The sequence below is a fragment of the Populus alba genome, chromosome 14 (genome assembly GCF_005239225.2).
Source record: "Populus alba chromosome 14, ASM523922v2, whole genome shotgun sequence".
Taxonomy (NCBI): domain Eukaryota; kingdom Viridiplantae; phylum Streptophyta; class Magnoliopsida; order Malpighiales; family Salicaceae; genus Populus; species Populus alba.
The window spans coordinates 11,881,559-11,897,556 of NC_133297.1; the positions used below are offsets into that span (position 1 = coordinate 11,881,559).

At 30.9% G+C, this 15,998-nt stretch overlaps 1 protein-coding gene across 2 annotated transcripts; it reads left to right on the forward strand.

The window, feature by feature from the left end:
- The first annotated feature begins 10,187 nt into the window (after positions 1–10,187).
- Positions 10,188–14,744, forward strand: LOC118054924 (probable receptor-like protein kinase At2g42960). 2 transcript variants are annotated; one of them, XM_035066792.2, is made up of 9 exons: positions 10,188–10,757; positions 11,399–12,138; positions 12,238–12,342; positions 12,471–12,593; positions 12,839–13,009; positions 13,096–13,225; positions 13,344–13,553; positions 13,654–13,703; positions 14,231–14,744. In XM_035066792.2, exons 2-8 carry the CDS (start codon positions 11,477–11,479, stop codon positions 13,663–13,665), a joined length of 1,413 nt encoding a protein of 470 aa, XP_034922683.1. In that variant the 5' UTR covers positions 10,188–10,757; positions 11,399–11,476; the 3' UTR covers positions 13,666–13,703; positions 14,231–14,744. The 2 variants fall into 2 exon arrangements, with proteins under 2 accessions (XP_034922683.1, XP_034922608.1); XM_035066717.2 differs by lacking the exon at positions 13,654–13,703 and having other exon boundaries at positions 10,196–10,757.
- Positions 14,745–15,998: the final 1,254 nt, after the last annotated feature.

Sequence of the window (15,998 nt, forward strand, 5' to 3'; positions counted from 1 at the left end):
TAAATACTTGTAAAATTGAGTACAAAACTATCAAATATCAAAATATTTATTTGATACCGTGATAAACCAATAAAAAACAAATAGAAACAAATATTGAAACCCAAATCAAAATCAACTAGATATTAAAAGATGGAATTGAAAAAAAAATAATAAAAATCAACAAAAAAAAACTAATAATAAACGATGAAATTAAAAAATAATCAATCACAAAAGAGAAAAAATTCAGGCGTCAATGGGTCAGTGTTTGGGTTTAATAAAAAAGTTCATTTAAGCTTGAGTATGAAAGCCTAAGCTCGTGCCTATTTTTTTGCCTTAGAATAGACAATATGTTGTTTATTTTTTTTTTTCAATAGGCAACAAGGCATTTATAGCGGCATGTGACATGTAATCTCCTAATATTAGCTTAGAATATAACCATCACTATATTCTTTGTAAAATGGATGAGGGATTTTTTGGTCTTAAAAATCAAAATTTATAGTTATTTTTGTTTTAAAAAACACCATAAAAATCTTTATAATAAATCACCTATCAACCCTAAAATACCTTAAAAATCACTAAGAAAATAAGAATCAACCAAATCAAAAAAATTATAAATTGAGCACAAAAAAAAAATATCACCACCATCAAATTTTTTTTCAATTTTCTATTTTCTCTTTCAAACTCAAATATTAAAATACTAAGAAAAATGAACTTTTAAACCCAAAAATTAAAATTGTAAAAAACTAAAAGGACCAAAGGGTAAGAAAAAATAAAAGTGGACTAAAAAGAATTTTTCCTACTAAATTTGAGATTAGCCATGAAACTTCTCTTTATTTTACACTTTGATCTTGTGTTACTAAATTCTCTTCTCTTAACAATTGTTTTACAAATTGGTTATGAAATTAAACATAAAAGATTGCGATTGAGGGGAAAAAAAGACTCGACGATGAATGAATATATATATTATGGGTGTTGTGAATTACTACGGTGATCAATCCAATCCTTTTACTATATTTTACATCTATGATACAATTTACTCTGGTTTAGGTATCTTTTCCGGTGCTTGTCCTGTATAAATGCCATAAAATAGCGCCTGGCAGAGCTTGATTATGCCCGTTACTGCTTATTAATGGGTGCTGGACTAGATAATGGAAGGGGCGGGGGTAGAAAGATAAAGTAACTGCCACCATTCTGAACGTGCTCGGTGGAGGAATCCGAAAGATTCATTAACGAAAACCCACATACCAAACAAAAGATGAGCTTGAAATTCAACTTCTTTCAGAAAAAAAAAGGATTGGGATCTGGAATAGGAGTATGCAATTGGCTGGATTGGAACTCCGATGTCCGAGTCTTGATTCTTTAATGACAAGGTTTATTTCCCGGTGATGCGACGCTAAACCCTAGAAGATGCGATTCGTCCAGGATATTGAAGAGGGGCCAGAAATCGGGTCAGGAATCTAGCCCATCAGATTAACGGGCCTTGTTCTTGGAGTTTTTAGCTGCTTTTATAGCACCCTTTGTTTCTTTAATTCAATTTTTTATGATTTTAACTTCAGAGTTGCTATGCAGGAGCAAACACTCTGATGTTTTGCTTTTTTAAGGGTCCATTAATCTTTTTAAAATAAAAAAAAAAAACATTCAACACCATATTAAGAGATGATAAATGTTTGAGACAGCACTTGACAGTGATTCAAGTACTTAAATAAGTTTGTATTCGTTATATCATTTACATAACATATTCTTTGTCCAAGGAGATTTTCTCATTGAAAAAATAATTTAGTCATCTCAATCTTACATCAATGGCGATTCTCAGACTATTTGGATCATGCCAGAGATTGTTAATTGCATGATCTTGTACGAGACTTTGCTTACACGGTTATTGTCATGATTGTATTTCTATAAAGATGGATCAAACAAGATATTTTTTTTATGAAATTATTTTGTGTATTTTTAGAAAATATAAAAATTAATTTTTATCATATCTAAGTAGTATTATGAAAAAATATTTTTTATTTATTTATTAACGTGGATGTTTAGGCTAGCTTGCATTCATGTCGACTAATCCCAAGAGCTCTAAAGTTAACAACAATGTAAGCCTTCAATAGCCCTGAAGTTCGTGGAATTTGAATTGGTAATTTCTAAAAAACAAACCTCGGATCTGATCAATTAACCTATACTCCTCAGAGTTTAAAGAATAATATTTTATCCGTAAGAAATATGACAAGTTTATTTAATTTTCTACACAATAAATCCCTAAATTTACTTTTTTCTTCTTCTCGTTCTCCTTGCCCGCCTCCTTTCTTGCACACTACTTCGCTTCTTGTTCACTAACATTGCGAGCATGAATTTCTTTGCCGCGAGTGAAATGAAACAACACGTTCAGAGAGATTGGAGGGTAAAGTTGAAAACCAAGAGAAAAGTGTACGAGAAAGAAAAATATATTGGTTATGTAAACAAGTGAGTTCCATTTTCTAAATATATTACTCTTTACAAGTTTGTTAGGGTTAGGGATTGAAAGATTAAGAGGTGAAATATTGGATATCTTTTTTTCTATGCTAGTGTTGAGGTAGATGGCGTGAGAGAGAGAGAGAGATGAGATGAGATGAGATAATTATGGTTTGTCAATTTCAAACAAAAATACTACCATCTTCTAAGCATTTTATTTTACATTGAAAAAAGTATAGTATTATGGTAATTGTGTAAAGCATACCATCCATCTAATCATACAACTATATATATTAGAATAATTGGGGTCAATTTAATTGTTTATATGAATAATAAAGCAAGTTAATATACTTGTTTAATTAGTTGTTTTATAATAAATTCATGTTGTAACTCAATTGATTAGCGTGTGAGATAACTCAAAGGTCACATGTTTGTGTGCTAAAGAGAATGGATATTTTTTATATTGTTTTGTCGGTCATATTTTTTCAAGAAAACAAGGGGACAAAAAACATGTCATGTATCCCCTTGATAGAACAAATTAAAGCAAGATAAGGCGCGCGACTAGCCTATTATTGAAAGGACAAACTTTGAGTCTAACTCTTAATTGTAGTATTTTTCTTTATTTTTTTTCTGTTAGAAACAAATTAACTAAATTCGCTTACTTTTAAGTTTTGACATAATTCTTAAATATTATTATTAATTTTTATTTGAATAAAAATAAATTTTAAATATTATGTATCTGAAACAAAAAATAATAATAAATGGCTCATGAAAATACAATTTAAATCGTTTTTGTTCTTAAAAATTTTTACATAGATTTTAAATATGATTTTATCACATTTATTATTTATTTTTTCCAGATTTCAATCACAAATAAAATATGGACATACTATTTTGATATTTTTTTGCTGACTTGCTTTGATAATTATAAAAAAAATAAGAGAAACAATTATTTCAATTAAAAAACATTATGTTAGTTAAGATAAACAAAAAATACATTACTAGGAAAAAAAATTCTGATAGAAAACAAATTTAAAATTATTGTATTTTCATATTTAATATTACAAGAAAATTTCATAAAATCTATTATTATGTTTTAAAAAATCTTGGTACCCTGCATGTAACGCGTGCATGCAAACTAATTCCTCTATATAAACGTGATTCTTTTCTCTGAGCTTTCCTTCCATTTATACAACACGTGTGTAATGGCAATAGCTTCGAGGATAAATTTTATAGTGTTTAAATTGTAATTAAAAAAATTACAGCTTTAGCCATTAATTAATGTATTATATCATTAACCCAGAAAATTCAAAAATTAATTATATTGAGAAATTAAATGGAAAAGAATTATTTTTTTAAAACAGACAAATTAACATGATTATTATGAGTTGTTTTTAAAGTCTTTTTCAAGTTTCTTTAGGCATATTACCATATTTATTTAATGGTTAATGCATAATTAAAAATAAAACTTTTGAGTTGTGAAAACAATGGACTTGAGTTTGATTATAAGTTTTTTTTCCATGAATTTAAAATAATTATTTTTCATAAAAAAATTTATTTTATCTTATATTACGGAACTATGTAAACATAAATATTATTCTTTAAAATTAAATGAATCATAATTATCACACCGATTATTACTATAGAAATGAAAAATAAAAGATAAAAATTATCATATCCTACTCATATTGCTAATTTATTGCTTTTCTAGATGAATCAATTTTAATTTACATTCTCATGATGAGACAATATTTCAATACATAACAAATCAGATTAATCATATTTTAGGCTACTAATCCTTACTAAAACAATAATTACATTAATTTAGTTTTTTTAAAAGTAATTGTTTTCATATCAAAAAGAAATAATTATATTATTTTAGCTCTCCATAAACAGTGATAGTTTTCATTTAATTTATCATATTAATAATTGTTCCAAATAAAAAAATTAGACATGATTAATGATTTTTTTGGATCGATAACATAAAATTATGATATGACATTTTAGTTAATGGCTCAAGCTGTAACTTATAAGATGTCAGCTTGAACACAATAAAAGTACTTAATTTTAAATGGAGAAAAAAAACTATAAATATAACAAATTCTATTATTTACAAAAATACAAATCTTTCCTAAAATATTGAGCAAGATTCTTTATTTGTATATACCCCTCATAATAATATTTTTTTGAACTGATATTAATTATATTTTCTATTCTAACAAACTTAGAGGTGCAATGAATAGTGAAGTGAATAAGATGGTTTTTTTTATCTCTCTCTTTTTTTTGTTATTGTTTTCTTAGTTTTATTCTTTAACAAATGCTTGATTTTAGATTTATTTTTATAAATTATTTTAATTTAATTTTTATAAAATTATTATAATTTTTAAAAAATCATTCTATCCGGGGTTTAATTTTAAAGATATTTATTTTTATTATTATATAATTAAATAAAAAATAAATTTATCATAGAGTTTGAGTTGTTGAAACATGTCCACCCGCATTCGTACCATCATTGCAGCAGGTGTAGGCATGTTTTTTGGTCGGTTTTTACATCGGATTCAGGGCTATAAAGTGCAGGGTTTTGTTTTTGGCTGGTTGCAGGGGTGATGAGATGGTGCAAAAAGGAGTGATTTTTGTTTCGAAACAAGTACAAAATGAAGGGATCAAAGTGGACAAAGATGGTTATCCATGCTTGCGAGAAAGGCTGGAATTCTACAGAAAAACCTTCAACGAAGAAGATGACAACGTCGTCTCTCCCTTCAAGGAAAAAGCTGAACGGCATGGTGTCTTTTTTAGATAAGGGTTTCTCATCAAGATGAAACTACATTGTTTTGGTAAATTTCAAGCTAGTCCCTGCACTTCAGTGCCTTTTCAATATTAATTTTTGTTTTCAAGACTTTCAATTAGGTCCCAAATTGAACATTTAACTTTGAATTTCTTTTACTTTTGTCCCTGGTTCAACCTTTTCTGTTTTGTCAATTTTGGTCCTTGACCATCCAATTTGTGCTTATTTGGCCAATTTTGCCATAAAATCTCCCTTTCATCTTCAATTAAGCTTTTAATTAAATGAATTGGACTTTCAAGCTTTGTCATCTCTTTTGTTTGGGCCCTTGATCCTTTTATTTTTTTAATTTTGACTAGTTGACTCAAATTTTAATTTTTCTTTTTAATTAAAACCGTGATTGTATTAGTAAGACTTTCAAAAAATTTCATCCTTTTCATCCCTAGCCTTTTTATTTATGTAAATTCCATCAATTTCAAACTTTTTCTTCAATTTCACTTCAATTAAACCGTCTACTTGCATTCCCTCAAAATTATCCCTGACCTAGTTTTACTTGCTTTGGATAAGCTCTCTCAATTTTATTTTATTTTAAATATTTTTATGATTTCATCTTAAATTATTTTTTTCATGTTTTTTTTTTTTACAATAGTCTTTTTTTTCCAAAAAATATGCCAAAATTTATCTAAAAAAAACTTGGTGCAATTGTTTTTTAATTTCTAAAGGGGATAAAAATTGCGTTATGACAACCCGAATTGTGATTCTAACATGTTAACTCGTGAAAAGTCTAGTCAATCTAAAATATTGATGTCTTAATATTAAAAAAAAAAATATTAAATTATTTTTAAAAGCTAAATCATACTTTTTACATGTTATTCAATATTGTTTTAGAATTTATCAATTTGATTGAGTCATATCAGAATAACTTTTATATAATTTAATTTTAATCATATTAAACAAGAAATTAAATTTAAAGATTTTAAAATTAACACATTAAATAAAGTTAAATAATAATGTAAAATAATTATCTATTCCCCGTACTTTCTTTTACAATTCAAAATTTTCATGATTCGGCTTACAATGTAATGCAACGCTGTGAATTAATGTCCTTCTAGTCAATGTGAAGTTTTTTTTTGCTCCAAGGTGTCCTTTGGGTAATCAGAAATTAAATACTTTAAATGAGAAAAGGGAAATACAAACTATATTTTAATTTTAATATCGGGTTTTGAATAGTAACAATAAATTCAAATGAAATTTGAGTACTTTAATAGATGAAAAAGAATGATGATTAAAAAATAAATTCATTAACGGTGGCAACAATAGCAATAACAATATTATTGTGATATTGCTGGGGGATGATATATAATATATAGTTTTATGTAATAACAATGATATATATATGTTGATGATACTGCTAGAAGTAATAACTTATAATATAACATGCTGTAAAAAAATATATATACAATAACCATCGTTTGAGGTTATATTCTCTCTTTTTTTTTAATAAATAATTCTTGTGTTTATTCAACTTTTTAAATTAAAACATAACTATATATGTTTATTTTTTACTCCATTCCCTCTTCATTTGCTGCCACCAATTATTCTTTTTAAAAGGAAATTAATTTTTGTATTCCTATTCTCGTCATTTCATTTCTGGCTTTTTAATGATATTTAAGGGTTGTTTTCACGAATCACAAGAAAGTCTTGTTTTTTTATAAGAGCGTTGAATTAAAGCTCACCCAATTTCACGAGCCCCCCTTACTCAAATTCATTTTCTCATCAATGATTTGTGTGCGTGCCGTGCGAAGAAAATCTTCGACGACGGCCATGGCATGCTGCTATAGAAAAATCAATCACGAGAAGAAAAACAGCCTCGTTAGCATGTCGTGCAACATTCCTGAACACACATCTGAGCACTGTTCAAGGGAAACTAAAGGGTAATTCAATTAATATTTGTTTCAATAATTATAAGTTTGAGTTTTTTTTAAGACTACTAAATATTTATATAGTCATTAAATTCAGAACTAGTTATTGTCATGTATTAATTAATTAACATTGATATTGACTAATATTTTTCTCTCTCTCCATTAATTAATTAATCATTCACTATGTTGATTAAATTTAAAAATTCGAGACATGTTCATGCATGTTGGTGCCCCGCTCATGATTGAATTAGGATTGTGGAGCACAAACATTGTCTTCTTATTTTGTGTATGCTTTATAAAAGATTTCGAATCTATATTTAATATTTTAATTTAGGTGGATTTAGATCAATTTATTTAATTTTTTAACAAGTTAAAATGATATTATAGGCTTTTTTTTTGCAACATAGTTGACCAAGAAATCAAGTGAACCGGTCCAATAAAATCAACTTTGAATTGATTTTTTCTTACAAGTTAGTCTAGATCCTGGAACAAGTTTAATCATTGTATCCTATATGTTTCATGTTTTCACTTGTAACACTACTTTCATCATTATGGGTGTCGTTATTTAATAATCAATCTTCGTCTTTTGTAGTAATTTATCAAGTGTTTGTTTATTTTTTTAAAAAAGATGATTTATGTTTTTGAAAATTGTGAGAGAAAAGATTTTACATATTGAGAGCTAAGTAACACCGAAACAACAATCACCCCTTCACATCTAGTTTAGTAAAGGAGTTTTTCCGCGTGCCATTCACGTGACGCATGTGCAAGGCTTCTAGGAAAGCAAGTGGCCATGGAGGAGAAGGCTGTGTATAACTCACACACACCATTTTCAACTGTTCATTTTTTCTTGATGCTAATAAAAGTTACACTTCACATGATTAATAATGATCAGACGGTTACAATTGGCCATGTTAATCAAGTCAAAGTTGGTGCTCGTCGTCTCTCGAATGCCACCCACGAAAACCGAGTCCGATTGGCTCCGCATCTCTTTTTTTTATGAATTTTCTTCACTCAGCAAAATTTAATGTTCCATTGTATGTTTTCTAATGTGATTTCTGAAAAGAAAGAATTAAAAAGGATTTTTTTTTTTTATGAGAATTGAAAAGGATTTGTTGGAGACATACTTTAATCTAAAGTTATCGATGCTTCAACTCAAAGCCTCCCTGACTCTCCCCGATTACGGGGTGCAGCATTATCTCCTTCCGAGCTATGATTAATTAATTTATTATTATCGAAAAGCTCTTTTCAGGTTCGAAGTAGTTGTTTTAATACTTTATTTTTTTTTTTAAAAATAAAATATTTTATATTTTTTAAAATTTATTTTTAATATTAAACTGTTAAAAAATTAATAAAAAAAACACGAACACGCCGAAAAACAAACACAGGTTTGGCTGAATATACATTGACATAACTGCCCTTGATCTTGCAATTAAGGAATAGTTGTTTTCACGGATTATTATTTTTTTTATTATAAAGTGACTGGAAAAAAAATGGGATTTGAAAATTATGCTCTGTATTTTTTTTTTAAAATAGAAAATTCATATTACTAAAACAAAATTAGTTGTGCATGGTTGAACAATTATTATAGATATTTCTTGTGTTCTATTGATATTGTTTTATTTACTAGATGATGCATCCATTACACCTGTGATTTGAAATTATATTGTAATTTTATTTTTTTTAAAAATATTTTATATTTTATATTTTATATTTTTTAAAATTTATTTTTAATATTAACCTGTTAAAAATTAAAAAAATTAAAACATTATAATTTATTTTTTATTGTAAAGTGACTGGAAAAGAAATGGGACTTGAAAATTGTGCTCTGTTTTTTTTTTATATATTAAAAAATAGCAAATTCATATTACTAAAAAAAAAAAATTAGTTGTACATGGTTGAACAATTATTAGATATTTCTTGTGCTCTATTGATATTGTTTTATTTACTAGATGATGCATCCATTACACCTGTGATTTGAAATTATTTTTTACATATCTATAAATCTTTCTTCATGTTTCGTCTTAGTTTTAGAGGAGAAATAAAATTATTTTTGGCATGCCTTCTTTGGCTGCTTATTTATTCATAGTTATAAACAAATACAAGTTATAAATACCAAAATAAAAACGAAATTGCAAGTGCATAAAGGCTGTGCCAAAATAACATAATATTTTTAAAAAATTTAATAAAATAGCATATTTTATACATGCTGTGATAAAAAACTTGAGATTTAATTAATAAATAATTTGAATTCACAAGTTTGTAAATATACTGTATCACCAAATTCAATCCGTCATACACTTATATTATCACCATCACCTTTATTTTACTTTAATTCTCCTCCGTTAGCATGCTAAATGACCCAAAAATATCAAATCCAAATACCTTTTTCTAAGGTCTTATTTTTCCACGACTACACAAATCACAAAATTAAAGACAAATAATATAATAAATGATTGAACGAAAAGAGGTCACAAAATTAAAGACAAACAATATGATATATGATTGCATGAGAAGAAAAATAGTGTTCTGGTGATGGTTTAGATGAGGTTTTAATAGGGATGAATATTTGCTGTTGACAAGATGGAGAATAGTTATATATAAAAAAAAGAGATGGTATTTAAAAAAAATTGTTTTAACATTAGTTCATCCTTTTTTTCTGTAATAAATTAAAGAGGTTAATGTTTGATTTATTTTTATATTGTTTTTTAGAAATTAAAATCTTTTAAAAATTTATTTTTTACGCTAAAAATGGCTATAAATACAAGATTTCACTAAGATTTTTAAATTGAATTCCATTTAGAGGATCTATTTTTAGGTATTGAATTCTAGTTGGGATTTATTTTCATACTAAAAATGATTATAAATATAAAATTTCATTAAAATTTTTAAATTTCGATTAAAAAGGATTAAACAGCCTGTAAAAAAAAGGACAATTTGGTAAGCTATGATTTGGAGTTCCCTACTGTTATGTTGACTCTCTGCCCCTCTCTCCCTGTCCATCTCTTGCCCTTCACTTTTCTCCTTTGCTTTTTGATGGGTTCTCATTAGTATAATCTTTCTTTCTTTCTTTACTTACCTGGTTATAAATGCCACCTCTCTTAACTTCATTTTGCTTTCCCTTTACTGTTTCTCTCTCTCTCTCTCTCTCTCTCTCTGTTTTCCTCCATTGCAAACCAAGCTTCCTTTCCAGCTTTCTGAAAGGTCCTTCTCTCTTCCCTCCACATGCACACAAAGACCCACCAACCATTTCACCCATTTTATCTTTTTTAGGCCCCTAGAATCACCCTCATTTATATTATTATCCCCCCCCTCTCCCTTTACACATTTTGCCTTGAAAGATTAGATTTTTGTCTTTCTTTCTTTGCCATTTCTTTCTTTTATTCACAAAATTCTTTTTATTTTGGCCAACTGGAGGCCACAACTTGTGCTTCTAAACTACGACTCTCTGCAGCTCTGCCTTGTAGTGGCTATTGGGTTTTGGTTGATTTGTGTTATTCAGGTCTGCATTGGCCTATCCATGCTTATTGAGTCTCAGTTGCCTAGAAAAAGAGAAGCCCTTTATTTGCTTTTGTGGGTGCTCAAGGAAGAATATCAAGGGGGTTAGCTTTGACACTCAGATGACTGCAAAGGTAAATGCCTTCCCTTTTTTTTTTCTCTCGAAGGTTTCACATCTCTTTATCTGTCTCTTACTTGGATCATAAGAGATGCTTTTTGAGAACTTATTCCTTTTTGTCGTAGTTTTGAGATTTGTGATTTAACTGTTCGTGACTTATGAGTCTGGGATTACTTTTTCGTTGAACTTTGATTTTGCACTGGTTTCTTGGGTCAGAGAGACATTTCTGGAAATGGGTTTTAGTTGATTTGTCAAATAGCTGGAGCGTAGAAGTTGTTTTCATGTTTGTACGCACTGCAGAAACCTTAAGGAACTGCCAATTGTTATGCAATTTAAATTCTTTAAATGTCCCGTGGACTCTCTCCTATCCCTTCTTTTGTTTAATTTCTCTTTGTTTGGTTCCTTTTAAATAGTTGTAGATGAAGCCAAGAATTTATTCTACTCAATTTCCAGTAGATTAATTTTCCTTTGTTTTCATTTCCTTGAGGTTTTAGTGTTAATCGGGAAAATAAAGCTCTTTTTTAATCAATACGTTGCTTCAGTTGTTAACTTCAGAGAGTGCTGGACAAAACATTCATCTCGTATAAGAAGTTCAAAACTTCATCAGTTGGTCATCTTGATGTGTATTTACATCCATGACATTTTATCTTTGTCCAGGTGGATATCTGTTAATCTCTTGGTGTAAAGTCAGATTGCATAATACAGTTTTCAGTTGTGATTTCTGGAGGACCAGAGATGTCATCTGAGAGTTTGAATGCAGAACTATCAAAGAAGACATCGGTTTTTGGTCTGAAACTATGGGTTTTAATAGGAGTATCTGTAGGAGTGTTTATAATTTCTATTCTCTGTGCCTTATCTGCATGGGTTACATTTCGGAGGAAATCTAGGAGATCAGTGGACAAGTACTCGCATTCCAAAATACCAAATACATCAAAAGATATTAAGGTTGATAGGGTTGGGGTTCAAAATTTCGGCGATCACCCCGAAAGTTTATTCCTCACAGTCAATGATAAATTGAGTGACAAGAATTCAGAGAAAATGCAGGTTCATTTGGGAATGAGCAAATCTAGTGATCCTGACAATGCCAGTCAATGCAGCTCAATTTATCACCATGAGAGGGCATGCAGTTCCCATTCAGGGGAAGAAGGAAGCTCTGGGACTTTTCGAAAGCAATCTTCATTATCACACGCTGGACTTGTTACAGCCTCTCCCTTAATCGGCTTGCCAGAATTTTCACACCTTGGATGGGGCCACTGGTTTACACTTAGGGATCTTGAGTTTGCTACAAATAGTTTTGTAGCAGAGAATGTGCTTGGCGAGGGTGGATATGGAGTTGTATACAAGGGTACACTAATAAATGGAACCGAGGTAGCAGTGAAGAAGCTTCTTAACAATTTGTAAGGATTCTTTAAAGATGTCACGTCTTACTTTTGTGATGCCAAAATCCACTGCTGTATTAGTTTATCCAACAATTTTCTTTTGGATTGTGGTTTCAGGGGACAGGCAGAGAAGGAATTTAGGGTCGAAGTGGAGGCTATAGGTCATGTTCGACACAAGAATCTTGTGCGGCTTCTTGGCTACTGTATCGAAGGAGTTCACAGGTATGATGTTATTTTCTGCATTCCAGTCTCACACGAGTCTGCGGCATGTGCTTCATGATTCTACCCTGGCATAGCTTCTTTGATCATCTTTGAGCTTGATTTTTTGCATAAAAAATTGATTTGCACAGGATGCTGGTGTATGAATATGTGAATAATGGGAACTTAGAACAATGGCTGCATGGGGCAATGCATCATCATGGTATCCTTACTTGGGAGGCCCGCATGAAGGTTCTTCTCGGTACTGCTAAGGCGTAAGTTCTTAGCTCCATTCAAACCACATTTGTCCATTATTTCAAAAGGACCTCCATTAAATGTATAGATTGGACATTTTATTTTTTATTTACTTCATCTAAAGTGGTTATCTAGTTGTGGTTGATTTTTAACTCATTTCTCAAGGAAAACTTCAATAAAGGATGATGCCAGAAATGGAATTAGTATTTTCTTTCCCTGGATGTATATGCAAAGATGATGAAATTGTTTTGTAAACCTGAGGCAGGCTTGCTTATTTGCATGAAGCAATAGAACCAAAGGTTGTTCATCGAGACATAAAATCCAGCAATATTTTGATTGATGACGAGTTTAACGCCAAGGTTTCTGATTTTGGGTTGGCCAAGCTCCTTGGTTCTGGAGAGAGTCATATCACAACAAGAGTTATGGGTACATTTGGGTATGTGTACATTTTTTTTACTTGTGCAATAGTTTATGTCTCTATGGTGAGTATCTCTTGATGGGTGTCTCATTTGTGGAACTCAGTTACGTTGCACCAGAGTATGCTAACACAGGCTTACTAAATGAGAAGAGTGACATTTATAGCTTTGGAGTCCTGCTGCTAGAAGCAGTGACTGGAAGGGACCCTGTGGACTATGGCCGGCCAGCTAATGAGGTACCATATTCTTTGATGTATATTTGGGTACACACATCACATGCACCTTCTTTCGAAAAGAATATTAACCTTTTCTTCCAAGAGTTTTTCCTTAGTGCACATCACTTGCGTATGACAGGTTAATCTTCTTGAGTGGCTTAAAATGATGGTTGGGACAAGAAGAGCTGAGGAAGTTGTGGACCCAAATCTTGAAGTTAAACCAACAACACGTGCTTTAAAACGTGCTCTTTTGGTTGCACTAAGGTGTGTTGATCCTGATGCAGAAAGGAGACCTAAAATGACCCAAGTTGTAAGGATGCTTGAAGCTGATGAGTACCCGCTTCGTGAGGTATGATCTTTTATTTCTTTTCTTTTCTTTTCTTTTCATCCTTCTCCATTCAGCAGTTAATATTTTCATGGAAATTTGGGAATTTTAATTTTCTTTTCAGAAGGGTGCATAGCCTGTCATCCTGTTTTTGTGTGGAGTAACCTTTATAAGGTACTTGCTCTGGAAGGGATAGGTTTCCCCGGAAACTATCTATTGTGAGCTTCTTTCCTATTGCTCATTCTGCAAATTTCCTGACCAAAGGATAGGTTGGACACTTGTGGTGGACACCTTTGTTGCTATATGAATCCGTCGAGGAAGATCTTGTTTTTCCTCACGCAAAGTTATAATATCTTCCATTAATTATGACAACATATGATCCTTGAGTATGCATAATGAATAGGGCAGCTTTTGCATCATGGGTAATGCCATTTGGTTTTATTTTGAAGCCTACTCTTCCATGTGATATAGCTATATTCTGTGATAGCAATTGCTTCAGGGAGACGGTCTGCCCTATTTGCATTTGCTGTTCCATAGTCTGTCCCGGAGACTTATCTCAAATTATCCAGATGTTTTCTTGTCATTTATCAACTATTATATAAATCTGGATGTGAAGGGTTCAGAAACTCTTTTATTTTACCATGCTCATGATATTACAGCATTGCAGAGCTCATGAATTTGACCTGTACAATCCTTTGCAGGATCGGAGGAACAGAAAGACTCGGACTACTAGCATGGAAATTGAATCCATGAGAGAGGAATCAACAGAAAGTGAAAACAAGGGAGTGGATTCAGAAAGCCGTTTAGCTGAGAGAACTCATGGATAGGACCGACCGATGAGCACTATGGGGGAGAAGCATTACCTTCTCATCCATTAAATTAAAAGATTTCAATAACTCATCGATAATACACAATCTAGATGTTTGTTTTCTTCCTGCATGGAAGAGGTGGCTTGGATCCAGTTTACTCATTTTGATCGTGGAGTGTTGGCCTTCGTTCCATACTGCCTTGGCACACTAATGAGGAGTCGCTTTCAATCCCATAAAAGAAGGGCAACTTGAGAGAGAAGAAAGAGAGAGGTGTACAGATGTTTGCTGAGGTTCAATGGGCTTTCTTTTCATTACAACGAGTATAATTATTTATGGTTCTCAAACTTTGTTGCTTACATGATTATTGTTCTTGGGATAGTGAATGATTATTTCCTTTCACTTTACACTTTTCCGTTTCCTTTCCTTTTTTTTTTTTTTTTTTTATTATGAAATATGATTTTCAATGATAAAAAACATGGTGTTTCACTGCCCCTCTTGCTCTTTATTCTGCAATGTTTTGCCGTTCGCTGCAGCACAATGATGCATGCTCCACTGTGCTTGATCTCTTCTCATCACTGCATTCTGTCATCTTTTCAGTGCCATTTAACGTACTATAATGACTTGTCCCTTGAGCATGTGGCGTAAAGTTGAGTTTTCTCAGTTGAGCTCCTTGCTCATGAGTAAATTATATACAAGTGGGATATCTGCTTCCATGTTTATGATGGTGATGTCGTGGAACTAATCAAATGTTTTTTTCTGACTCGTTTAGCATGCTATTGGATCCTTTATATCATATGAAATATATCCCAGATCTTTTCCTGTTCTCCTACTCATAGGCGTGAGGAGGTGATGGTAAAAGTTCACTTTGGTCCTTGAAGTCTTTGTTTTTCCAATCTGATCTCTGGAGTTATGTGATTTTTATGAATTAATTAATTATTTTTTCATACAGCCACATTAAGTTTTTGCTTAAAAACACATGCTACTAATAATTTTTTTGTATATATAGAAAAATAAATTATTGAGAAACTTGTGTTTTTTATTTTAATTACCTTTGATTTTTATTAAATAATGACGTTAATAAGAAATATTTTTTTGTCAAAACAAAGAATAAAGCATAAATAAATAATATGCATTTCAATTTAAGAAATACGTTCTTTCCTTCAATCAATTATCATTTTTTCTTCCACGTCCTGTTTTCTTGACAATTCCTTCGGATCTAAGTTTGAATTCAGAGGATCCCAGCTTCTGACTTTCTTATTTTTTTTGTCCAATAATGGACATGCAACGGTCTGATTCCGGAAATTATCCTCGGGATGGTGTTGAGAGGCCCCCTCGTAGTAGTTCCATTTGCTTAGGTCATCTTTATGCTATTTTTTGTATGGTAAGAAAAGGTCACCTGCACGCTGTACTGTGCCAGGCCTGCAGTAATCGGTACCAGTTCTTGAGGTGGTTCTGAGCAGCCTTGATTTTCAGGCTGCTTTTGTACGTTGTGTTAATTGACCGGTGCAATGAATCATAATCACACCTGTATAATTTTGTAAGGCTTTTCCTCGAGAGTACTTTATTTATACAGCTAGAAAGTCTATCTATGCACATGTTTTTAGCATGGTAGCCAGTATAATAATGATTGCTTTTTAAATAATTTTTTTGTATTAAAATA

Excerpts from the sequence above, each read along its gene's own strand:
- LOC118054924 (XM_035066717.2), top strand. The coding sequence starts at position 11,477 with ATGTCATCTGAGAGTTTGAATGCAGAACTATCAAAGAAGACATCGGTT. Across the intron at positions 12,139-12,237 it reads AAGAAGCTTCTTAACAATTT|GGGACAGGCAGAGAAGGAAT; the intron begins GTAAGGATTCTT and ends TTGTGGTTTCAG. Across the intron at positions 13,554-14,230 it reads ATGAGTACCCGCTTCGTGAG|GATCGGAGGAACAGAAAGAC; the intron begins GTATGATCTTTT and ends AATCCTTTGCAG.